At 44.2% G+C, this 26,840-nt stretch overlaps 1 protein-coding gene across 1 annotated transcript in view; it reads left to right on the forward strand.

Moving 5' to 3' along the window:
* Positions 1-7,893: 7,893 nt before the first annotated feature.
* The window catches only part of LOC111952827 (calcium/calmodulin-dependent protein kinase type 1D-like), a 50,448-nt gene continuing 31,501 nt past the window's right edge, over positions 7,894-26,840 (forward strand). Inside the window, exon 1 of the mRNA XM_023971750.2 lies at positions 7,894-8,456. Coding sequence (XP_023827518.1) covers positions 8,359-8,456 — 98 coding nt within the window. The 5' untranslated portion in view covers positions 7,894-8,358. The remainder of the gene's footprint in view (positions 8,457-26,840) is intronic.

A 26,840-nucleotide genomic window follows, 5' to 3' on the forward strand; every position in this document is an offset into this window, starting at 1 on the left:
GGATATTGGCGGGAACTGGAACACACTGGTATACACGTCAATCTAGAGCATCCCAAACATGCTCAATGGCTGACATGTCTGAGTGTGCAGGTCATGGAAGAACTGGGACATTTTCAGCTTCCAGGAATTGTGCACAGATCCTTGAGACATGGGGCTGTGCATTATCATGCTGAAACATGAGGTGATGGCGGCAGATGAATTGCACAACAATGGGCCTCAGGATCTCGTCACCATCTCTGCATTCGAATTGCCATCGATAAAATGCAATTGTGTTTGTTGTCCGTAGCTTATGCCTGCCCATACCAAAACACCACAGCCACCATGGGGCACTTTGTTCACATCAGCAAACCGCTCTCCCACACGACACCATACAAGTGGTTGTGAGGCAGGTTGGACGTAATGCCAAATTCTCTATAACGACGTATGGTTATGGTAGAGAAATTAACACTCAATTCTGGCAACAGCTCTGATGGACATTCCTGCAGATAGCATGCCAATTGCACACTCCCTCAACTTGATACATCTGTGGCATTGTGTTGTGTGACACAACTGCACATTTTAGAGTGGCCTTTTTATTGTCCCCAGCACAAGGTGCATTTGTGTAATAATCATGCTGTTTAATCAGCGTCTTGATAATCCATCCCACTGACAGGTGTGGAATATCTTGTCAAAGGAGAAACACTCACTAACAGGGATGTAAACATATTTGTGCACAACATTTGAGAGAAATAAGCTTTTTGTGCATATGGAAAATTTCAGGGGTCTTTTATTTCAGCTCATGAAAAATGGGACCAATACTTTACATGTTGCTTTTGTATTTTTCTTCAGTGTAGATATGGGGCCTTATCAGGGTACTGAGAGAGAGCGCAACCAAAATATGGTTACGTTTAAATCAAGGCCAGGGGTGTCAAACATACGGTCCACGGGTGGTTTGAGTAAAAGAATACAAAATACAAAAAAAAATACTAAATCATATATATCATTTTGGGGGGGAATGAAGACGAACTCAATATTCTTTCAAATGACTAAAACCAAATCGAAACTGTAGAAATGATTATCGGCATACCCAACTTTTGCGGAAAAATGCATTGAAAGTGTTGGGAGCCTTACTTTCTTCACCGTGACTGGCGAACAGAGTTTACCCACCAATTTAAAAAATAAAATAATAATAAAAAATAAAAATTGTTAYCACTACATCGCTGAATGTAATACATTTTCAGTGCGGCCCTACAGACCTCATTGAGGACCAAATGCGGACCCCGGCACAAAATGAGTTTGACACCCCTGCCTTAGACACTAAGTTTATAACGTTATCGTATTATGAAGGCACTTTCAGTTGCTCATATGTAGCCACACATCAGAGTATTATGATTTCATTTCAATGACCTATCATCTAGTTTATCATCTTTTTTTCTTCAAAGTAGAAGATTGGCTCAGGTTGGGGGCTGAGGAATTCTTTAGTGTTCTCTTCATGAGGTGCTATAGTTTTTACTGTTTTAAATGTCATCCTCAACATCAGTCCAAATATTGTTCAAATGTTGGAAGTATTATTTTGGTTATTTTTGTTTGTGTAGAAATTCAAAGCTTCTAATTTTGTTTTTAGATTTTGAAAGGAAAAACGACACGACTAATATTTCTGAACAACTACTGCGCCATTAGCACCACAACTATTTCATATTTCTGATGAAAAGTAAGGGTTACCATTTCTCGACAAAGTAACTTGGTAGTTATATTGGTTTGGTGTTAAAACATTTGTTTTCATTTCAAAAGGTTGCGTTTGTTGTGAATTCTGTCTTTTACTGCTGCAGGTACGATTTCAAAAATATGTGGAAGCTGACTACCACTGGATTTGAGTTGTAATTAACAAAATAACGTGGTAAGAAACCAATGCTATTGCTCTGTATGCTCATATTGTTGTTCAAGAAAAGGGCTACCGTACAGTGCATTTGGAAAATATTTAGACCCCTTTGACATTTTCCACATTTTAATGGATTTTTTTTTAAATGCCATTAATCTGCACAAAATACCCCATAATGACAGAGCGAGAAATGTTTGCAGAAATACCTAATTTCTTTAAGTATTCAGACCCTTTGCTGTGAGACTTGAAATTGAGCTCAGGTGCATCCTGTTTCCATTGATCATCCTTGATATGTTTCTACAACTTGATTTGGAGTCCACCTGTGGTAAATTCAATTGATTGGACATGATTTGGAAAGGCACACACCTGTCTATATAAGGTCCCACAGTTGAGTGCATGTCAGAGCAAAAACCAAGCCATGAGGTCGAAGGAATTGTCCATATATAAATGTCATCAGTTTATTTTTATTTTTATACATTTGCAAAAATGTCAACTTGTTTTTGTTTTGTCATTATGGCATATTGTGTATAGATTGATGAGGGTAATATTTATTTCTATAACGTAGCAAAGTGTGGAAAGTCAAGGGGTTTGAATACTTTCTGAATGCATTGTACGACAGTATAATGAAATGGCAACACTCAATCTTCTCAAATAAATGAACTATATTTTCACCTTTTTGTTTGACTTTAAAGCCATTCACACCTGCATAGCGCGTCTCCTTTTCATATAAACCGAACAAAAATATAAGCGCAACAATTTCAAAGATTTTACTGAGTTGCCTCATGCATTGCGACATCTCCTTTGCATAGAGTTGGTCAGGCTGTTGATTGTGATCTGTGGAATGTTGTCCCACTCCTCTTCAATGGCTTTGTGAAGTTTCTGGATATTGGTGGGACCTGGAACATGCTGTCAACCCAGAGCATCCCAAACATGCTCAATGGATGACATGTCTGAGTATTGATGGGTTTGGATTTCTAAACTTTAAATATGGTTAATCTTTAGACTAGAGACATGAGGAGTGCCATAGTCTGGTTTATACACCAGAAGTTAATGGGTATCTGTAGGAGGAATTTAAATGGTAGAAGCAATTAAGCTTGGAATGTACTGAGTGCAGGGAGGACGATCACATGTTGGCAGGCACCGATAAGGGTGGAGAGCTGTGGATTAGTGAGGAAACGGGGGTCGAGGTCAGGTCACATTAAGGGAGAAGGAACAGTTTATTGTCCGTATTACTTAACTTCCTGCCTAGCAATAACGATGTAATGTTTAGAGAGGAGTAGATATATAAACTCAGCAACAACAAAAAAGTTCTCACTGTCAAATGCGTTTTATTTTCAGCAAACTTAATGTGTAAATATTTGTATGAACATAAGATTCAACAACTGAAACACAAACTGAGTAAGTTCCACAAACATGTGACTAACAGAAATGGAATAATGTGTCCCTGAACAAAGGGGGGGTCAAAATCAAAAGTAACAGTCAGTATCTGGTGTGGCCACCAGCTGCACTAGTACTGCAGTGCATCTCCTTCTCATGGACTGCACCAGATTTGCCAGTTCTTGCTGTGAGATGTTACCCMACTCTTCCACCAAGGCACCTGCAAGTTCCAACACATTTCTTGGGGGAATGGCCCTAGCCCTCACCCTCTGATCCAACACAGACGTGCTCAATAGGATTGAGATCCGGGCTCTTCGCTGGCCATGGCAGAACACTGACATTCCTGTCTTGCAGGAAATCATGCACAGAATGAGCAGTATGGCTGGTGGCATTGTCATGCTGGAGGATCATGTCAGGATGAGCCTGCAGGAAGGGTACCACATAAGGGAGGAGGATGTCTTCCCTGTAACGCACAGCGTTGAGATTGCCTGCAATGACAACAAGCTCAGTCCGATGATGCTGTGACACACTGCCCTAGACCATGACGGACCCTCCACCTCCAAATCGATCCCGCTCCAGAGTACAGGCCTCGGTGTAATGCTCATTCCTTTGACGATAAACGCAAATCCGACCATCACCCCTGCTGAGACAAAACCGCGACTCGTCAGTGAAGAGCACTTTTTGCCAGTCCTGTCTGGTCCAGCGACTGTGGGTTTGTGCCCATAGGCGACATTGTTGCTGGTGAGGACCTGCCTTACAACATGCCTATAAGCCCTCAGTCCAGCCTCTCTCAGACTATTGCGGACAGTCTGAGCACTGATGGAGGGATTGTGCGTTCCTGGTGTAACTCGGGCAGTTGCCATCCTGTACTTGTCCCGCAGATGTGATGTTCGGATGTACCGATCCTCTGCAGGTGTTGTTACACGTGGTCTACCACTGCGAGGACGATCAGCTGTCCGTCCTGTCTCCCTGTAGCGCTGTCTTAGGCGTCTCACAGTACGGACATTGCAATTTATTGCCCTGGCCACATCTGCAGTCCTCAGGCATGCTGCAAGGAGTCATAAGGCACGTTCACGCAGATGAGCAGGGACCCTGGGAATCTTTCTTTTGGTGTTTTTCAGAGTCAGTAGAAAGGCCTCTTTAGTGTCCTAAGTTTTCATAACTGACCTTAATTGCCTACCGTCTAAGCTGTTAGTGTCTTAACGACCGTTCCACAGGTGCATGTTCATTAATTGTTTATGATTCATTGAACAAGCAATGAACAACAAGCAGTGTTTAAACCCTTTGATTTTTACAAATTAACTTTGAAAGACAGGGTCCTGAAAAAGGGACGTTTCTTTTTTTGCTGAGTTTATTACCACTGGTGGAAATTGTTTTTGTCTTATGCAGCTGTATTGACCCAATGGGTGAATAAACTTGGTTGGAGCTTTCATAGTGTCTGTCAATTTCTTACTCTGATATTTAGAACCTAACAGTATGTAGTCCGTGGAAGAACTGGGATAGTTTCACAGTGTTTCATACAGTGAAATAATCTGTCTGTAAACAATTGTTGGAAAAATTACTTTTGTCATGCACAAAGTAGATGTCCTAACCGACTTGCCAAAACTATAGTTTGTTAACAAGAAATTTGTGGAGTGGTTGAAAAATGAGTTTAAATGACTCCAACCTAAGTGTATGTAAACTTCCGACTTCTGTACATACACTGACCAAAAAGTTATTTTGTTGGCATTTATGTATGTCCCCATTACCAGTAAAACATAATCAACCTATTTCTTTCACTTACTTGCTGTGCTGATTCGTTGTTCTTTCTCAACCAGGATATCATCATACATGTCAAGCAGTGAAGTTTCAGCTCTGTCTGTCCGTGGCCTTTCTTCCTCGTTGTGCACTGTCAGTGTGTCCGTTTTCCATCTTGTCCAGCTGTGTCTAACGTTTCACGTAAACCCTGTTTCTTGTCTGCATCGAAGTAGTGGTCCTTGTACCTGGCATCGAGCATGATGGCGACACTGTAAAGAGGCTCAGAGAGACTGYCAACGAATCGCTTGTTCACATCCTCTAGTGGAGTTATTTTCCAAGTTTTAACCACACGGTCTGTGTCGGCAGTTTTGTTGAGCGGGCGTTTCAATGTCTTGACGGAGGGTATCACGTCTGCTGCAGACGCAGTTGATGAGGTTAYTTCTCGAGTCAGTTGGAGCTAGGGGCGTGTTAATGTTTTCAATGAGAGTCCACTGGTTTGTACTGATTGTTGCAGGTAACTCCTAGTCGGCTGCGTACACGCCAAGCACTCGTTTTTGTTCCAGCAGGCTCTACGTCATGTAAAAAGTACTGTTCTATCTGGTGGAAACGTCTTGCTTACGCCTTTTCGTTTTCACTCCAAGCTGCTCCTGTGTTGCTTGCAGGCGGCTGTAAGCTAGGGGTGAGTGTTTAAAATGACCCACTATCTTCCTTACCTGTTGCCACTGTCTCAGATATGCTGCGTTGGGGCCAAAACACCTTMGTTCACAGCCATTTGCAGCGTGTGTGCCATGCATGGCAAATTGCCGACTCCGCAATCTTCCAAAGCCTTTGTCATGTTACGTGCATTATCACGTAGCACAGCGTGTACTTTGTTCTTGGAGATTTTCCTAGTTTCAAACATGTTCTCAAATGCCATTGAAATGGCAGCAGCGGTATGAGAACCAGCACATTCTTGAGCATGCAATACAGCGTTCCTCAGTACGAAATCCTCATCGACCCACTGTGCTGTCAGACTCTGCATGCTCATGGGGCTGACATCGCTGGTCCAAATGTCAGTCGTGAAGCTAATGKCAGTGACTCYCATAGCAAGTAGCTCAAGGATGTGCGTTTCAACTATACTGTGTAACTCCTGTAGGGTAACATCTGAAAAATGGAGCCTACTTGGTAGTGTGTACCAGGGCTTGCGGTACTCGACCAGTCAGCGAAAGCCAACATCATCCACGACAGAGAACAGTTGATTGTCAAGGGCAATGAATTCCATTATCTTGGCGTTAATGGATTTCGCCGTTGAGGTGTCTCGCTGAAATTGTATTTGTCTTTCAAATGACTACTCGACTTGTACTTGTTTAGTTGTTGGAAGTGTGCGTTTAGTTTTTTTCTGCTTTTGTTCTAAGTAGTCGCTGAACGTCTGGGGGTGATGCACTTTCAAATGAGTAATTAGGTTTGTGGTATTGAAAGATTTAACTTTCTCCCCTCTGGAAATAATAGCAGAATAACTTCGCATATGGCCTTTTCATTATCTTCCTTTTGAAACCTAAATATATCCACACAGCAGACATTGTGGGCTAGGTTAGGAATGCTGTGTTTTGCACGTGCAGCGCTGTGTTTTTCGTGCCGTCATTACGTCATCTACCGACGTTATACAGGTATGCACGTCAGCCGTGACATCGGTTTTGAACGTCGGCGTTAAACTAGACATAGAGCCGATATTGCCATTTTTAGCTAATATCAGCCGATTCCGTTATATCGTGCATCCCTAGAAATGAACATGACATTTTCTGGCAACRGCTCTGCTGGACATTCCTGCAGTCGGCATGCCAATTGCACACTCCCTCAACTTAAGACATCTGTGGCATTGTGTTATGACAAAACTGCACATTTTAGCTTGGCCKTTGTCCCCAGCACAAGGTACACCTGATCATGCTGTTTAATCAGCTTCTTGATATGCCACACATGTCAGGTGGATGGATTATCTTGGCAAAGGAGAAACGCTCACTAACAGGGATGTAAATACATTTGTGCACAAATTGAGAGAAATAAGCTTTTTGTGCATATGCAAAACCCTGGCTTAGGGGCTAGAGGTCGTGTTTTGGACAGGGACAAGGTAGCCTTGTTCGACCACCCTGATCTCTCTGTTTGGCTATTAAACTGTGTGCAGCAGTCAGGATGGTGGGTCAGGCCCAAAGCTTAAGGATGCTACATTAGGGTTGATTTGTGATCTGCTCCGAGATGAACCAGTCTGTCCAGGGAGACAGACCGGTGAGGCTCCACCATCTCATTAACACATTGTAATGAGCAGAAGACCAATTGCACTTCCTTCAGAATCTCTGACACTTGAATTAACCGATTTGAATTGGTTTTCTATATAATCATCTCGGCTAACAGCAATGGCGATGTCCCTTTTGCTTTGGGGAAATAAAAAGTATCTGTCTCAAAATGATATAGTAGAGAAGGAGGACTGCTGAATGTGATAACATAGACCAGGCACGTGCATATACTGTACATGCAGAAAACTGTTACACACCTTTTGGCTTGGTTGAGGCCATGTAGGTTGGATCAGGCCTATAAGGGCACAAGGCAATGCCAGGGGATCAGAGTAATCATGTTGTTAGAAGGACTTGACATAGTTCCCTGTCACCATAGTTGTATTCATGGAAAAGCCCACTTGCTTGTCAACTATAGCCATTACGTACTACAATTTTTTGAATATGTTTTATTTAATCTTTTATTTAACTAGGCAAGTCAGTGGGTCATGGATTTGGTGAAATGCGAACACCACTCGTAGCCTACCTATCCTCATCCCCACGCACTCTGCCGGCTACATGGACAATAGAGGAAAGCAGCCTCCCACTCCCCCTTATTGGTATAGCAGCCTCCCACTCCCCCTTATTGGTATAACAACAAAGGGGGCGGTCAGCAGGCAGCGTGACTCACTAGAATAGCGGTTCATTTCAGATATATACACACACACACACACACTAACCGATCAACTCCGCCAACCGGAGTCATCTTTCTATCAAGTCGCATAGCCTAAACAGAATCTGAAGAGGTAGAATGAATTGTTCCGAACCAAAAGGAGACAGAATAACGAGGAAGCTCCCGTTCAATTACATCAAAGAGATTAGGCTAGTCTGATAACCTGCAGGTAGGCTGCTACGTGTGATTGGTGGTAGGGCTACTGTAGGAGACCTTTTGCATTGGCGGCGCAGCGGGTTGTATGGATTGGCTGAGCGATGCAAGGTAGTATTGGGCGACACTCAGGAAGAAACTCTATTTCATTCCGAYTTTAGTCGCCACGAGACGGGACCATATTTCCTCACTGAGTCAGCACAAGGAGGTGAAAAACGGTGTCTAATCTAATCACTTCGGTCTTCCCTGGCGGCGACATGGCGAGGGAGAACGGCGAGTCGGGCGGGGATGGATCTTGGAAGAAGAATGTCGATGATATCAAGCTTGTATTCGAGTTCAAAGAAGTCCTTGGAACGTGAGTAATGTGGTTTATCCTACTCCGTTCTAGAACCTAGGGTGTTACACTTAAACTTTGTCGTCGACTCAGTTTACTTGACAGASAAGACAATAATACAATGTAACCGTAGCGGAAATGCAATTGTCATCGTGTTCTGTTGCACATTAGATGAACTAGTCGGATTTCCAMTGTTGTCAACGACATATAGACAATATGGCTAATACCTACCGGTATTTTTAAAATATTTTTTACAAATGTTAATTATGCTTTATGATTTCCTACAAATGTTTATGAAATCGAAAGTTACTTTCTGGGTGCAACAATTCGACAGCACGTGCGAAAACTGTCAATAATTGGTCTATTCTATGGTGGCAGGTGTTTGGTGGATAATCGGACACGACCCTATATAATACGACATTGTCTCGAATTTATYTCTCATAGAATGGAAGGTTATTTTGGTCTGAGATTAGTTCTGGTAGGTTATGGCGCTTGCCCCAACTCAATGCACCTGGATTACAGAATAGATTCTCTTGAGGTTTTCTTTATTCATGTACATCAAATTGAGTCTATAAGCCGAAATATGGCTGCACCTGTTTATTAAATGCATTGACAGGACTCTGTAGTCAAAATGGTCAGGAGAATTGGATTGTCWGCTGCTGATGAGAACATAAATTCTGGTGTCTGGTCAGACTGGATAACATTGGATATATGCAGAAGATTCTAATACTTGTCCTGGTGCTGATTTATGATCATGTCTATGCTGTATTTCATTTATGATACCACGAAAGCACAGGAGGTTAGTGGGACCTTAATTGGGGAGAACGGGCTTGATGAGTGGAATGGTATCAAATACATCACACGCATGGTTTCCAGGTGTTTGATGCCATTCCATTGGTTCCGTTCCGGCCATTATTATGAGCCGTAATTCCTTTAGCAGCCTCCTGTGCACGAAAGGGACTTGCCTATTGGGCAAGTCGGGGGTATTTTTTGGRTTGCCAGAAGATTATGATCACTTGGACCGAACATTTTAAGTGGCTAATTTCACCTACATGCAGGGAAAAGACCAGGCTGTACCCGGCTTCAAGAGGGGGCTGAAGGTGGCTTAGCACCCTCAGTTTTAGTTTGTCCCTATATAATAAAAGGTCAAATGATTGACAGGTTGGCTCAAAAAAAATCTATCTGTATCAACTTTCAAAGCAGAATTACTTTCCCATTGTTCCTCAACTGTAGTGTATGATATACTTTTATCCAATATAAAAAATAAAAAATGTTTTTTCGCTACATAAGACTGAATTGAGCTGGTCGGTATTTTAACGCAACAGTTTTTGTGACAAACTATCAGTAGAGTWGAAAATGTAATGGAAACACAACTTTATATTAGGTACGTAAAAACGTAAGAAAAAAAGTACATTTTGTGCACTACGTCATCACACTGATTTTTATGGAGATTTTTGAATATTCGCATGAAAATCTGTGGCCAATTGGATGGAAACCTAGTTACTGACTGACACTGAATTGATTATCCACCGAGCTGTGTGCTCTGACCCTTTCCCCGGGCTTGGAGAGAAAATAACTGTACCGCAAAATGTTCCTGGGTGTGGCATGGAATTTGTCATTGCTGGGGGGGTCTGGAGACAACCCGTGTCCACTGTGCGTCATTTGGCAGAGAATGCTCCCTTACCTGCTTCAACAAAGGCCCATGCGGGGACGTTTATGCCCCCGCATCGTCAAAAGGTTAGTGGACAGTGTTTAGGACCTGGGCAACGTCTTCATCTGCCTTGGGGAAACTGCTATGATGTTCCTTTTATTTGCTCCACCAATCTACATTCACCAAATGAACCTACCACGTTGGTCAATATGTATGACGATGATACCCAGTGCTCATTTGGAATGTGCCATTCTGSCTTGCTGTCACATGTCCATTAGTTTGGGAGGTGTGAGTTTTAAAGGGGATGGTTAGAAATACTGAACCGTACTCACCGTAATGACGTGCTGACAATGTATGAGGTTACTGCGTATGTGTGAGGAAGTTGTCTCAAACAATTTAAAATGTCGATCAGAATAAGGGTAGGGTTGTGTGGCGAAGATGCGCTATAGGCACGTCTCTCTCCACGTTTCGAACTCGCTCCAATCCGTGCGCACTATTTGTTTAATTGTGTYAATTGTTGGGTTATGGTCGTTTTGATCATTCATTAAATATAATACATTCCTACTATTTTCATTCTCAGATTGGATTTTTTTGGGGGAGAGCTCAGAACTTCGCAACAATTGTGATGAACTTTTGGTTAATTTTAATTGCATTTACCAGTTTACTGTCAATTTCTTCGTAGTCTTTGTTTGGGGAGCATGTGTCTGGTTTTTCCATGTTTAACGTGTGAATGCACGCACTGTAGCATGCATACATATACCTGGCCTGCGTGCCAAGAATAGGTGTTGCCAAATGTATTTAAGTGTTTGGGGATGTTCTAGTTAGTTCACCTTTGGGTAACTCAAAGGGAGGCTGTATCTGAGCCACCCCACCTGTGCTTATTGGTTAAGACAGGTTTTGCCTAATGAAAGGCTTTTTCTTTTGAAGGCTGACATTCTTAAGTCAGAACCTTGTGTGTGTATATATATATACTGCATGACCAAAAGTCATGCTCGTTCAACATCTCATTCCAAAATCATGGGCATTAATATGGAGTTGGTACCCCCCCTTGCTGCTACAACAGCCTCCACTCTTCTGGGAAGGCTTTCCGCTAGATGTTGGAACATAGCTGCAGGGACTTGCTTCCATTCAGCCACAAGATCATTAGTGAGGTCGGGCACTGRTGTTGGGAGATTAGGCCTGGCTAGCAGTCGGCGTGCCAATTCATCCCAAAGTTGTTCGATGGGGTTGAGGTCAGYGCTCTGTGCAGGCCAGTGAAGTTCTTCCACACCAATCTCKACAAACCATTAATTTCTATATAGACCTCACTTTGTGCACAGGGCACTACGAGCTTCAGCTGTCCTGTTCTGTGGCCTACCACTTCACAGCTGAGCCGTTGTTGCTCCTAGACGTTTCCCTTTCACAATAACAGCACTTACAGTTGACCGGGGCAGCTTTAGCAGGGCAGAAAKTTGGATGAACTGAYTTGTTGGAAAGGTGGCATCCTATGACGGTGCCACGTTGAAAGTCACTGAGCTTTTCAGTAAGGCCATTCTACTGCCAATGTKTGTCTGTGGAGATTGCATGGCTGTGTGCTCGATTTTATACCCYTGTCAGCAACGGGTGTGGCTGAAATGGCCAAATCCACTCATTTGAAGGGGTGTTCACATACTTTCAAAAATGATGGTGATATTTAAACACCAGCTCTGTGTAAATAAATCCAACACTCGTTTACACATCTGCCTCCTGCTGAATCTTTCTCCTTACGACTGYTAGAAGGACCCTATTTKACGCTGATACAGCACAGTGGAGATAGGCTACAGATTTCGCGCCAACCTGTCACTTCAAAAGCACTCTGAGTCTCGGCATTTGAACTTTTATGTTTGTGGTATAGCTTGACATATGCAGAATCCAATGTCATTCGAATGTAAGAACCCTGAAAATGTTTGTCCCCTTTCCACTGCCCCCTTATCCTGGTGCCAGTTCTGGACCAGACTACTGGAAWTATTTGCAWTTTGTTTGTCAGTAAACAATTATTACCTGCCCCACAATGGGGCAACTTTAGAACAGGCACAACTTGTGAGACTGCTCAGTGCGCAGGTCACTCTCCCCAGGCAATAAGTCAACCATTAATGTCAATCAATGCATGTGATGTTATCCTCTTCATCAGCAGTCATGAATGCACTGCTATCACTTCATCTATCGTCTAAGTTACCTGGCGATTTTTAAGATCACTCTGGGAGTATGGACCGTTTTCATTATCACTTCAGATCTCTGGTGTTCAGTAACCCCAGAATCTGTGTGTTCAGGATGTCGAAGATGCGTATGATGTGTCTCCTGTCTAACGCCCATTCCAAGTCCCATTAGACAGCTCTGCAAGCGTTATGTCAAAATACTTATTACTCATTATGGCGTTTTGCTGAGCAACAATCTTCATTTACGTCCGTTATGTACTTCCAAAAAAGGTCTAAATAAAAATGTACAAGCAACCAAAAAAATGCCTATTTTGCTCCTCAATGTAAATCACTCATTACTGTCACACAGGTCAGAAGTCTACAACAGCTCAAAACATTGGAGGTGCTGAAGATGCTGTTATTTGGTTGCTTGTAACAGTTTTATTTAGACCTCTTTTGGAAGTACGCATCGGCCATAACCGGAGTAAATTAAGACAGTTGCTCGGCGAAACTCCACATTTGAGCAACAAACGTGTTTTGACATGATGCTTGCAGAGCTGTCTAATGGTAGTTTTGAATCGGAGCTTCCTGGGCATTAGAGGAGACACGTCATACTCATCGTGGACATCTCGAACGTATAGCGACTGGGACACTCCCAAGAGATGCTTTTATTGACGCTAGACTGACCTTTGAACTGGGAATCGAAAAAGACACACGCATATGGGGATGGGTTTCATCCCATTACTACTGTTTGTTGTACTTGGGACAACAGTTCTGCTCACAGTTCTGTTATTCTCACAATGTATTCTCTCATGCTTGAACTACTACACTTTTTTTCAGTGCAGACACATTCTAGCGGAGTTTATTTCTGCCCTACAGTTAGTGCTGCTTGACTTAATGCCTGCTCTGCTGTGGATGAGTTACGATGCACACAGGGAGCATGTAGGTACTCACTTTGAAGGGCATGTTCCCCAAAATGGAAGACAGTTCTACAAAAGATTCTCTCCCTCTTCAAGATTGTCATCAATGGCCTGGGTGTTACATGCATACTGTAGGTGTTAGTTGTTGTTGGAGCCAAAGCACAGAGTGATAATCTAGCCACACTTTTTACTTCACAGGCAATAAAGATAAAACACCAGGTATAAAATCTAGGTGTTATTTTAGATTCTGAACTATATTTCGAATCACACATTAGGAATGTGATCAAAATAGCTTTTTACCACCTGAGGAACATTGCCAAGGTGCGGCCATTTCTCTCTCGGGCTGATACAGAGACTCATCCATGCTTTTATTACAAGCACGCTTGACTACTGTAATGCTCTCCTGTCTGGTCTACCCAAGAAAGCCATTGTTCAACTGCAGAACATACAGAATGCTGCAGCACGGGTACTGACCAAGGCCAGACGGAGTGAACACATACTTCACTGGTTTGAAGGTCTCTGCATTGGCAGAGATTCACGATTGTGCACTCCAACACATGTCAGACATGTTTTTGAGTTATGTACCCAGTAGGTCCCTCAGGTCCTCTGCCACTGGCCTTTTAACTATCCCAAAGCCTAGGCCCAAGAGGCATGGAGAGGCAGCTTTTAGTTATTATGCCCTCAGCTTCTGGAATAACCTGCCATAGAACTTGAGGGGGGCTGAAACTGTGAACATATTWAAAAAAATWACTTAAAACCTCTTTTTAGATTTTCTTTTCCTTAGGGTGCTCATTAATAGTTCAGTTTGCCATTCTTTTTGTTTTATCTTTAATATTATTTAATATTTATTTTTTACTTTAAAGCACATTGCGTTGCATTTCATGTCTGAAATGTGCTGTATAAATAAAGCTTGATTTGGTTCGGCTCCCTGTCCAATGACTTTTTTGTGTGCGTTTTGATCTTGAAGTAAAAATCTGTCAACATGTTTGATAGAGGTTGAATTGATAAGCTATGTATTATAGGAAAAGAAAGACTAAGTCCTTGGACATTCAGATGTTTTTTTTCTAWTTAATTCCTTCAATGTAAGCAGCCACACATGCATCAGCACTCCTTCTTCTTTTGGGGAGAATGTAATTTGATCGGGTATTGTAGGAAGCCTGTGTCAGAGAAGGGAATTCTCGGGGGCTGTTTTTGGCCAGCCCTTGGAGAACGGTGTCAAGCTGGAAAAGTAGGCCACTCTTAGCTTCAGTAAACTGGCAATGCTGTTCTCCATTCAACTGTGTAAACTTGGACAATATGGGGATCAGGATTGGGGTCAATTCCATTTTGATTCAGTCAATTCAGGAAATAAACTGAAATTAAAAATGGAATTGGAATCTCAGTTGACTTCCTGGCTATTTGGAGTGATAACACACACAGCAATCCCTTCTTCACGGCATAGCCTATTTTGTTGTTGAGTCTAAGATCATTCTCAATATGCTACGTCTCTTAGGCTAAGTCACATTCAGTCTGCACACGTTTTGGCTTAGCCCAGGGCTAAGAAAGAACATGCAGCGTGAAAGCCATTAATGTCCCCTAATGCGCCCCCCCCAAACCCACATGGATCCGTGTTCGACCCTGTCCTCCTGAGGTACAGGCTGTGCCTCTCATTACCATCAGGGAGGAGAGGAGCTCAATGTTCCCATTAGCCTCTTGATTTGGACACATGGCTTTAGTGTGATTGTAACCCCCGAAATGGGTCACACCAAGAGACCTTACGTAATTCACTCCATTCAACTATATTTCCTTGCAGGCTCCCGTTGTATTCAAGGAATGGGCGATCGTAACGGCAGAAGGTTACGATGCCCTCATCTGTTCTTTTATTGTTACCTGTGAATGTCATCGTGAGTTTAGGAACCAATATTCACAGTCGGTTAGGAAAGCTAAGGCTAGCTTTTTCAAACAGACATATGCATCTTGTAGCACTAATTCCAAAGAGTTTTGGGACACTGTCAAGTCCATGGAGAATAAGAGCACCTCCTCCCAGCTGCCCACTGGACTGAGGCTAGGAAACACTGTAACCACCGATAAATCTACGATAATGGAGAATTTCAATAAGCATTTTTCTACGGCTGGCCATGCTTTCCACCTGGCTTAGCTCACTGGTCACCATAACACCCACACGTAGCACGCGCTCCAGCAGGTATATTTCACTGGTCATCCCCAAAGCCAACACCTGCTTTGGCTGCCTTTCCTTCCAGTTCTCTGCTGCCAATGACTGGAACGAATTGCAAAAATCTCTGAAGCTGGAGACTCATATCTCCCTCTAACTTTAAGCATCAGCTGCCAGAGCAGCTTACCGATCATTGTACCTGTACACAGCCAATCTGTAAATAGCACACCCAACTACCTCATCCCCATATTATTACTTACCCTCTTGCTCTTTTGCACCCCAGTATCTCTACTTGCACATCATCTGCACATCTATCACTCCAGTATTAATGCTAGATTGTAAGTATTTCCGCCTCTATGGCCTATGTATTGCCTACCTCCCTACTATTCTACATTTGCACACACTGTACATAGATTTTGCAATTTTTATTTTGTTGTTGACTGTACGTTTGTTTGTGTAACTCTGTTGTTTTTGTCGCACTGCTTTGCTTCATCTTGGCCAGGTTGCAGTTGTAAATGAGAACTTGTTCTCAACTGGCCTACCTGGTTAAATAAAGATGAGTCACTGTCTAAACAGTCTGTAGGTTGAAAACCAGTCATCTCTACATAACAGCCCACCATGCCTGGGGGCGGCAGGTAGCCTTGTGGTTAGAGTGTTGGGCCAGTAACCGAAAGTGCCTAGATAAACAAAGGTTAAAATAAAAACAAAAAAATCAATAAATGCCTTTGCCTGTCTGCCCACCAATGTCTGCAGTAGCTCGGTCGTGCTCAGTTTTGTTCTGTTGTAAAAACTTTTTTCTACACACACACACACACTGTCCCATGTAAGCACAGCAGAGGCCCTGGTTAGGGCTCCTGCTGTGTTGTGTATAAGCAGAGACAGCAGGTGAGTGTGGTGTGTTGTATTCAGTGAGCTTGCTGCCTGCTGAGCTGCTGTCACAGGCTGACAGCAGGCGGGTCACTCGGGGTGAGCCAACCCTGGCAGGTTTAGCACACACACAGCGCTGTCTTTTCCCCTCCTCCTCCCGACCCCTTGTTCAGTGCTCAGCCTAGACGATCTGCTTGGGGATTAAGAATAGACTGATAAAGGAAGGAGGTGACAGGGACAGAGAGATACGTAGATTATCTCTTCTCTTCCTTCCCTTCCTCCACTTCGGGCTTTCCCATCAGTGTCCAATAGGGATCATCCCTTCTCACTCATTCACTTTAGGTCTCCCTGACTGAATAACCTTAAACCCCTTCCCTCGTCCTTAGAATTTACCCACTAGCCCATAGACACATTTACATCAGATTGCATTGGTTATTAGGTATAAGCAATATAGCAGAAATTCCAACTAGCCAATCAGAGGTAAATGTGGAACTAGCACCCTATTAGCACAATAATACATTCTTAACTGACTTGCCTAGTTAAATTGAAACAATATTGCTCATACCTATTCAATATTTTAAGATCTAGGTGAAAGGCGTAGGGTTGCTTCTGGATGAGGCCATAATCTCCACCTGTTGCCCTTCAACAATGCATAGCTATGAGATGGGAAGCAAGCTTGGAAGAAGAAAGGAACAGCCTAATTGTCACTATTGAAAACGTCAATGCTCATCAACATTGATTGGGTCACACCAAGAGACCTTATGTAATTCACTCCGTTCCATACAACTATATTGTCCTGGCAGGGAAATTCATTGTGCTTCCGGGAGCACATAAGACACACAATTTAGTACACAGTTAAGAAGTAATGTGTCATATAAGTACAGTGGAACAGGCTCCCGTTGTATTCACGGAGTGGGCGGTCGTAACGGCAGAAGGTTACGATGCCCTCATCTGTTCTTTTTATTGTTACCTGTGAATGTCGTCATAATGAGTCACCGTCTAAACAGTCGATAGGTTGAAAACCAGTCATCTCTACACAACAGCTCACCATGCCTCTACACAACAGCTCACCATGCCTCTGCCTGTCTGCCCACCTATATCTGCAGTAGCTCGGTTATGCTCATTTTTGTTCTGCAAAACTTTTTTCCACACCCACACACGCGCACACACACACAGTCCCATGCCAACACAGCAGAGGCCCTGGTTGTGGCTCCTGCTGTGTTGTGTATAAGCAGAGACCGCAGGTGTGCGGTGCGGTGTATTCAGTCAGCTAGCGGCCCGCTGAGCTGGTGTCGTGGGCGGGTCACTCCGGGTGAGTCAGCCCTTGCAGCTATAGCACCCACACACACACACACACACAGCGCTGTCTTCTCTCCTCCTCTTCCCAATCCCTCATTCAGCCTAGAACCTTTGCTTGGGAATCAAGAATAGACTGATCAAAGGAGTGAGGGACAGGAAGAGACCCAGAWTCTCTTCTCCTACCCCTCTTCCTCGCCCTCCTTCATTTCAGGCCTCCCCAGAAATTCCAACTAGCCTACCAGAGGGAAATGTGGAACTACCACCATATTGCTCATACCTATTCAATCTTTTAAGAATCGAGGTGAAGTCCTAATGGTTGATAGGGCTGCTTCCGGATGAGGCCATAGTCTTTAGCTGTTACCCTTCAACAATGCATAGCTATGAGAGGGAGTTTCTGCTATTGATCCACGGACCCTGACATCTACTTTATGATATTGTTCCTTTACTAAAGCTCAATTGAATGTTTGGCAGGCAGGTGTAACCCATTTTGTTTCCCCCAATACAAACAGAAGGATAGATAGCCATAGATTTTTGAATACAATAGAAAAAAAGTTGTGTTAAACAAACATCTGTGTGCTATTTGAATGAGAAATATATCACACTGAACAAAAATAAGTGCCACATGTAAAGTATTGGTCCCATGTTTCATGAGCTGAAATAAAAGATCCCAGAAATGTTCCATATGTACAAAAAGCTTCTCTCAAATGTTGTGCACAAATTTGTTTACATCCCTGTCAGTGAGAATTTCTACTTATATAATTATATAAGATTATATGATTAATATAATTAATCCTCCTGACAGGTGTGGCATATCAAGAAGCTGATTTTAAATGGCATGATCATTACACATGTCCACCTTGTGCTGGGGACAAAAGGCCAACCTAAAATGTGCAGTTTTGTCACACAACACAATGCYACAGATGKCTCAGTTTTRRRGGAGTGTGCAATTGGCATGCTGACTGCAGGAATGACCACCAGAGCTATTGCCAGATGATTTAATGTTTATTTCTCTACCATAAGCTGCGTCCAATGTCGTTTTAGAGAATTTGTCAGTACGTCCAACCGGCCTCACAAACGCAGACCATGTGTAAACACGCCAGCCCAGGACCTCCACATCTGGCTTCTTCACCTGCAGGATCGTCTGAGACCAGCCACCCGGACAGCTGATGAAACTGTGGGTTTGCTMGTCATCATCACCAGGGTCTTAACCTGACTGCAGTAACCGACTTCAGTGAACAAATGTTCACCTTCGATGGTCACTGGCAATCTGTTGAAATGTGCTCATGTATGAATTCCACGTGTCAAATCAAATTGTATTTGTCACGTGGCCAAATACTTACAAGCCCTTAACCAACCATGCTTTAAAAAGTTAAGAAAAAAACAAGTTAAGTGAAAAATAGAAGTAACAAATAATTCAACAGCAGCAGTAAAATAACAATTGAGGCTATATACCGGTTAGTTGAGGCAGAGAGAACAGTCTATGACTAGGGTGGCTGGAGTCTTAGGGCCTTCCTCTGACGCCGCCTGATATAGAGGTCCTGGATGGCAGGACGCTTCACCCCAGTGATGTACTGGGCCTTACGCACTACCCTCTGTAGTGCCTTGCGGTCGGAGGCCGAGCAGTTGCCATACCAGGCGGTGATACAACCAGTCAGGATGCTCTCGATGGTGCAGCTGTAGAACCTTTTGAGGATCTGAGGACCCATGCCAAATCTTTTCAGTCTCCTGAGGGGAATAGATTTTGTCGTGCCCTATTCACAACGGTCTGTGTATTTGGATCATGATAGTTTGTTGGTGATGCTGACACCAAGGAACTTGAAGCTCTCAACCTGTTCCACTACAGCACCATCGATGAGAATGGCGGCGTGCTCTGTCCTCCTTTTCCTGTAGTCCACAATCATCTCCTTTGTCTTGATCATGTTGAGGGAGAGGTTGTTGTCCTGGCACAACACGACCAGGTCTCTGACCTCCCTATAGGCTGTCTCATCGTTGTCGGTGATCAGGCCTACCACTGAGTACAGGAGGGGACTGAGCACGCCCCCCCCTGAGGGGCCCCCGTGTTGAGGATCAGTGTGGCGGATGTTGTTCCCTAACCTTACCACCTGGGGGCGGCCCGTCAGGAAGTCCAGGATCCAGCTGCAGAGGGAGGTGTTTAGTCCCAGGATCCTTAGCTTAGTGATGAGCTTTGAGGGCACTATGGTGTTGAACGCTGAGATGTAGTCAATGAAAAGCATTCTCACTTAGGTGTTCCTTTTGTTCATGTGGGAAAGGGCAGTGTGGAGTGCGATAGAGATTGCATCATCTGTGGATCTGTTGGTGCAGTATGCAAATTGGAGTGGGTCTAGGGTTTCTGCGATAATGGTGTTGATGTGAGCCATGGCCAGCCTTTCAAAGCACTTCATGGCTACAGACGTGAGTGCTACGGGTCTGTAGTCATTTAGGCAGGTTACCTTTGTGTTCTTGGGCACAGGGACTATGGTGGTCTGCTTGATACATGTTGGTATTACAGACTCGGTCAGGGAGAGGTTGAAAATGTCAGTGAAGACACTTGCCAGTTGGTCAGCGCATGCTCGGAGTACACGTCTTGGTAATCCGTCTGGCCCTGCGGCCTTGTGAATGTTGACCTGTTTAAAGGTCTTACTCACATCGGCTATGGAGAGCGTGATCACACAGCTGTACTGGGCAGGTGGCAGACAGCGTGTATGGGCGTGCGGTTTGCTTATGTCAACATTGTTTGGAGTGCCCCATGTTGGTGGGTGGGTTATGGTATGGRCAGGCATAAGCTACGGACAACAAACACAATTGCATTTTATCGATGGCCATTCATCCCCCGCCATCACCTCGTGTTTCATCATGATAATGCACGGCCCCATGTCGAAAGGATCTGTACACATTCCTGGAAGCTGAAAATGTCCCAGTTCTTTCATGGCCTGCATACTTACCAGACGTGTCACCCGTTGAGCACGTTTGGGATGCTCTGGATCGACGTGTACAACGGTGTGTTCCAGTTCCCACCGATATCCTGCAACTTCGCACAGCCATTGAAGAGGAGTGGGACAACATTCCACAGGCCACAATCAACAGCCTGATCAACTCTATGCGAGTGAGATGTGTTGCGCTGCATGAGGCAAATTGTGGTCACACAAGATACTGATTTGTTTTCTGATCCACTCCCCTACTTTTTTGTAAGATATCTTTTTTTCAAGGTAGATGCATAACTGTACTCATGTGAAATCCATAGATTAGAGCCTAATTTAATTTTCCTTAACTCAGTAAAATATTTGAAATTGTTGCATTTATTATTTTTGTACTGTGTGTGTGAACAATGTTTGTTAATCACTAGCAACAACAGAATAAAGTAATTTTTAATTACATACCTACAGTAGAATAGAGGAGAATATCTTCTTTCTAATTAACTTCATTTCTCAACTCCTATTGATCAAGAAAAGGTTGAAGACCCTTGATGTAGGGTGCTATTTGGGTCGCAGCCCGTATCTACCCCTGGAATGGTGTTGCGGTCATGCTGTTAGTCACCCAGGTTGTTGCCTAATGAGGTCTGCTTTGTCACTGTAGCCTAGTCCATCTCTATCAACATCCAGTGGCGTGCATCCATGGATGCCAAGGGATGCCACGCGTCCCCCAAAAAGTTTCAATTTTCCTTCAGTTTGTAAGAAACTTAATTTATCTCACCGGAGAAAGTATCCAAGCGAGCAAACAGCACCCATTTGTCTCTGTATATGTAGCCCATCTATCTGATGGTGTCTGGTCAAAAAGAGTGACATTGTTGCCGCCCGCATTGAATGCAAGGGAAGCCAGCGAGCATTTGGCCTCCCATGGTAAAGTATAAAATAGTAGCCAATCAGCATTGAGTTTAACTGAGTGAGTGCAACTGTGAATGGTCCTGTTTGGATTTGGCTTCACACCAATCACATCAAAAGCAAAACGCCATTCACAGAAAAAACGTGAGTTGTTGCATCTCATTGTCGTTGTTCTCTGGTGGCTAGCTAGCTAGCTAAAATTGTCCCTTTCCCAAATTAGCCATGGATGGAGAGACTGATTTGTGTTTCTACTTAATTCTCCGTACTGGCCAATGATTATAACAACGATTCTGATCCAACCATAAATTCATCCATTGTGCGCCTGGCCTGAGAGGATGGAAGTTCAATATATAGCTAGATGTAGTAGGCTAATGTTAACTAGCTGGCTCTTTGTTGCCCATGAAAGGAAGTCAGGCTCGTGAGCAAGCGTTTTAGCCAGATAGCCTAGGACAACAAAAACTAAAAGCGTGTACTGTATGAGAGTCATAGACCGTTTCGTCAACATGAAAGAGAGGAGGTTGGCATTGGCGTTTCTCTACAAGTAGGCTGAGTCGACATGTTTTCTTTATACTTGCACGAACGCGCACACGCACACACAAGAATTCCGCACCATGGACAGCCACATCATATTTAGCTTACGTTGATTGGAATAAATAGTTTTTAGTATCTTTTAGTTGTCACTTTATTAGTAAAGTGACAACTAAAAGATACCTAAAACAATTCGACTAGGTATAGGTGATTTGATGATGTTGAAATGGTGCTGGAAAAGTGGAGGCAGCTCCTGTTTCCTTTGCGACCTGCGGTAACTCTGTGGTTCTAAATCAATAGTTAGTGGTCCGAAAATGTTGGAAACACTAACTTGCTTGATCATGCTGTAGGTTATGTAGACTCAAGACACTCCAGTTTTATGATGAAACAAAGGTGTGGTGTAATTTTATTATGCCACTGTGTCTTATTGTCTCGGCCTTAGGCCTATATATCACAGTGGCAAGGTATATGAACTATATGTATATAGTATGTAATATATGTATTACTATATACTATATGTAACTATACTATATGGTATATGATCTGTATATTGTTCCAAATTAAGCAGCAGCAGCTGAAAAGATGAGCTCCTACAAATATTGAAATTTAAATGTTTTTTTAGAGTAAAGTACATCGAAAAAAAATCAAAAGAAAACTGCAAACTGAATAGGAGACCAAACAAGCAGCAAACAAAGAAGAAAGGCTTTTGAAAAAGTAACAATTTTTCATAAAATTATACCGTTTTCTTAGCTAGCTAAGTTGTTTACCTGTTGCTAGGCAGTTGCTAGGGACATTCCTGAAAGAAGCTAGCTAGCTAACAAGGAGTGTYTAGTTGGCAGAAGAGAAGAAGGGACAAAGAAGGGACAAAGTGGGACAAAATAAGGACAGAAGAAAAGGGAAAGGGGACATTAAGGTGAAGCAGTCCTCTAAAGACACAAAAGACAATAATACAAGAAACAACACTTCTATTGCCTCTCCCTCTACGATACGCACTTCCGGTTTGGTTTGGAGCGAGTAGTTGCATTCCGCTTTGCTCCACAGGTAGTATTACAGGTAGTATTACATTTCATTTCATTACAGTACAACAGTTTGATTTGTTTGATCTTAGCTGGCTACATAGCCGTCTTTGTATCCAAGATAATTGTGTAGTCTAGAGTATATTGTCGAGGTTCCTAGCCAGTAGAGTTACCTAGCCAGCTACACTTTCAAACAAAGTCAACAACGCAGCCACTGCTAGCTAGCCTATTCACCAGCCAGCAGTACTATATCATTTTAGTCAATAAGATTTTTGCAACGTAAGCTTAACTTTCTGAACATTCGAGACGTGTAGTCCATTTGTCATTCCAATCTCCTTTGCATTAGCGTAGCCTCTTCTGTAGCCTGTCAACTATGTGTCTGTCTATCCTGTTCTCTCCTCTCTGCACAGCCATACAAACGCTTCACACCGCGTGGCCGCTGCTACTCTAACCTGGTGGTCCCAGCGCGCACGACCACGTGGAGTTCCAGGTCTCAGGCAGCCTCTGGAACTGCCGATCTGCGGCCAACAAGGCAGAGTTCATCTCAGCCTATGCTTCCTCCAGTCCCTCGACTTCTTGGCACTGACGGAAACATGGATTACCACTGATAACACTGCTACTCCTACTGCTCTCTCCTCGTCTGCCCACGTGTTCTCGCACACCCGAGACTTCTTGGTCAGCGGGGTGTGGCACTGGATCCTCATCTCTCCAAGTGGACATTCTCTCTTTCCCCCTGACCCATCTGTCATCACCTCCTTTGAATTCCATGCTGTCACAGTTCCCAGCCCTTCAAGCTTAACATCCTTATCATTTATCGCCCTCCAGGTTCCCTTGGAGAGTTCCATCAATGAGCTTGACGCCTGATAAGTTCCTTTCCTGAGGATGGCTCACCTCTCACAGTTCTGGTGACTTTAACCTCCCCACGTCTACCTTTGACTCATTCCTCTCTGCCTCTTCTTTCCACTCCTCTCCTCTTTTGACCTCACCTCTCACCTTCCCCCCCTACTCACAAGGCAGGCAATACGCTTGACCTCATCTTTACTAGATGCTGTTCTTCCACTAATCTCATTGCAACTCCCCTCCAAGTCTCCGACCACTACCTTGTATCCTTTTTCCCTCTCGCTCTCATCCAACACTTCCACACTGCCCCTACTCGGATGGTATCGCGCCGTCCCAACCTTCGCTCTCTCTCCCCCGCTACTCTCTCCTCTTCCATCCTATCATCTCTTCCCTCTGCTCAAACCTTCTCCAACCTATTCCTGATTCTGCCTCCTCACCTCCCTCTCCTCCTTTCTGCACTCCTTTGACTCTCTATGTCCCCTATCCTCCAGGCGGCTCGGTCCTCCCCTCCTGCTCCGTGGCTCGACGACTCATTGCGAGCTCACAGAACAGGGCTCCGGGCAGCCGAGCGGAAATGGAGGAAAACTCGCCTCCCTGCGGACCTGGCATCCTTTCACTCCCTCCTCTCTACATTCTCCCTTCTGTCTCTGCTGCTAAAGCCAATTTCTACCACTCTAAATTCAAGCATCTGCCTCTAACCCTAGGAAGCTCTTTGCCACCTTCCTCTCCCTGAATCCTCCTCCCCCTCCTCCCCTCCTCCTCTCTGCTGATGAACTTCGTCAACCATTTTGAAAAGAAGGTCGACGACATCCGATCCTCGTTGCTAAGTCAAACGACACCGCTGGTTCTGCTCAACTGCCCTACCCTGTGCTTTGACCTCTTTCTCCCCTCTCTCTCAGATGAAATCTCGCGTCTTGTGACGGCCGGCCGCCCAAAAACCTGCCCGCTTGACCCTCATCCCCTCCTCTCTTCTCCAGACCATTTCCGGAGACCTTCTCCCTTACCTCACCTCGCTCATCAACTCATCCTTGACCGCTGGCTACGTCCTTCCGTCTTCAAGAGAGCGAGAGTTGCACCCTTCTAAAAAACCTACACTTCGATCCCTCCGATGTCAAACAACTACAGACCAGTATCCCTTCTTTCTTTTCTCTCCAAAACTCTTGAACGTGCCGTCCTTGGCCAGCTCTCCTGCTACTCTTCTCAGAATGACCTTCTTGATCCAAATCAGTCAGGTTTCAAGATAGTCATTCAACTGAGACTGCTCTTCTCTGTGTCAGGAGGCGCTCCGCACTGCTAAAGCTAACTCTCTCTCCTCTGCTCTCATCCTTCTAGACCTATGCGGCTGCCTTTGATACTGTGAACCATCAGATCCTCCTCTCCACCCTCTCCGAGCTGGGCATCTCCGGCGCGGCCCACGCTTGGATTGCTCCTACCTGACAGGTCGCTCCTACCAGGTGGCGTGGCGAGAATCTGTCTCCGCACCACGTGCTCTCACCACTGGTGTCCCCCAGGGCTCTGTTCTAGGCCCTCTCCTATTCTCGCTATACACCAAGTCACTTGGCTCTGTCATATCCTCACATGGTCTCTCCTATCATTGCTATGCAGACGAACACACATTAATCTTCTCCTTTCCCCCCTCTGATAACCAGGTGGTGAATCGCATCTCTGCATGTCTGGCAGACATATCAGTGTGGATGACGGATCACCACCTCAAGCTGAACCTCGGCAAGACGGAGCTGCTCTTCCTCCCGGGAAGGACTGCCCGTTCCATGATCTCGCCATCACGGTTGACAACTCCTTGTGTCCTCCTCCCAGAGTGCTAAGAACCTTGGCGTGATCCTGGACAAACCCCTGTCGTTCTCAACTAACATCAAGGCGGTGACCCGTTCTCTGTAGGTTCATGCTCTACAACATTCGCAGAGTACGACCCTGCCTCACGCAGGAAGCGGCGCAGGTCCTAATCCAGGCACTTGTCATCTCCCGTCTGGATTACTGCAACTCGCTGTTGGCTGGGCTCCCTGCCTGTGCCATTAAACCCTAAACTCATCCAGAACGCCGCAGCCCGTCTGGTGTTCAACTTTCCCAAGTTCTCTCACGTCACCCCGCTCCTCCGCTCTCTCCACTGGCTTCCAGTTGAAGCTCGCATCCGCTACAAGACCATGGTGCTTGCCTACGGAGCTGTGAGGGGAACGGCACCTCCGTACCTTCAGGCTCTGATAAGCCCCACCCAAACAAGGGCACTGCGTTCATCCACCTCTGGCCTGCTCGCCTCCCTACTTCGAGGAAGTACAGTTCCCGCTCAGCCCAGTCAAAACTGTTCGCTGCTCTGGCACCCAATGGTGGAACAAACTCCCTCACGACGCCAGGTCAGCGGAGTCAATCACCACCTTCCGGAGACACCTGAAACCCACCTCTTTAAGGAATACCTAGGATAGGATAAAGTAATCCTTCTAACCCCCCCCCCCTTAAAAGAGTTAGATGCACTATTGTAAAGTGGTTGTTCCACTGGATATCATAAGGTGAATGCACCAATTTGTAAGTCGCTCTGGATAAGAGCGTCTGCTAAATGACTTAAATGTAATGTAAATGTAACTAACAGGTTATAAAACAAATGAACACACAGGTTGTAATAATAGAACACACAGGTTGTAATAAATAGAACACACGGTTGCAATATAGAACACACAGGTTGCAATAATAGACACACAGGTTGCAATAATAGAAACACCAGGTTCAATAATAGAACACACGGTTGCAATAATAGAACACACAGGTTGCATAATAGAACACACAGGTTGCAATAATAGAACACACAGGTTGCAATAATAGAACACACAGTTGCAATAATAGAAACACACAGGTTGCAATAATAGAACACACAGGTTGCAATATAGAAATAAGGTAATAGACACACAGGTTGCAATAATAGAAAACACAGGTTGCAATAATAGAACACACAGGTTGCAATAATAGAACACACCAGGTTGCAATAATAGAACACACAGGTTGCAATAATAGAACACACAGTTGCAATAATGAACACACAGGTTGCAATAATAGAACACACAGGTGTAATATAGAACACACAGGTTGCAAATAATAAGAACACACAGGTGCAATAATAGAACACACAGGTTGCAATAATAGAACACATAGGTTGC

This window comes from Salvelinus sp. IW2-2015, linkage group LG26 (assembly GCF_002910315.2).
Source record: "Salvelinus sp. IW2-2015 linkage group LG26, ASM291031v2, whole genome shotgun sequence".
NCBI lineage: Eukaryota > Metazoa > Chordata > Actinopteri > Salmoniformes > Salmonidae > Salvelinus > Salvelinus sp. IW2-2015.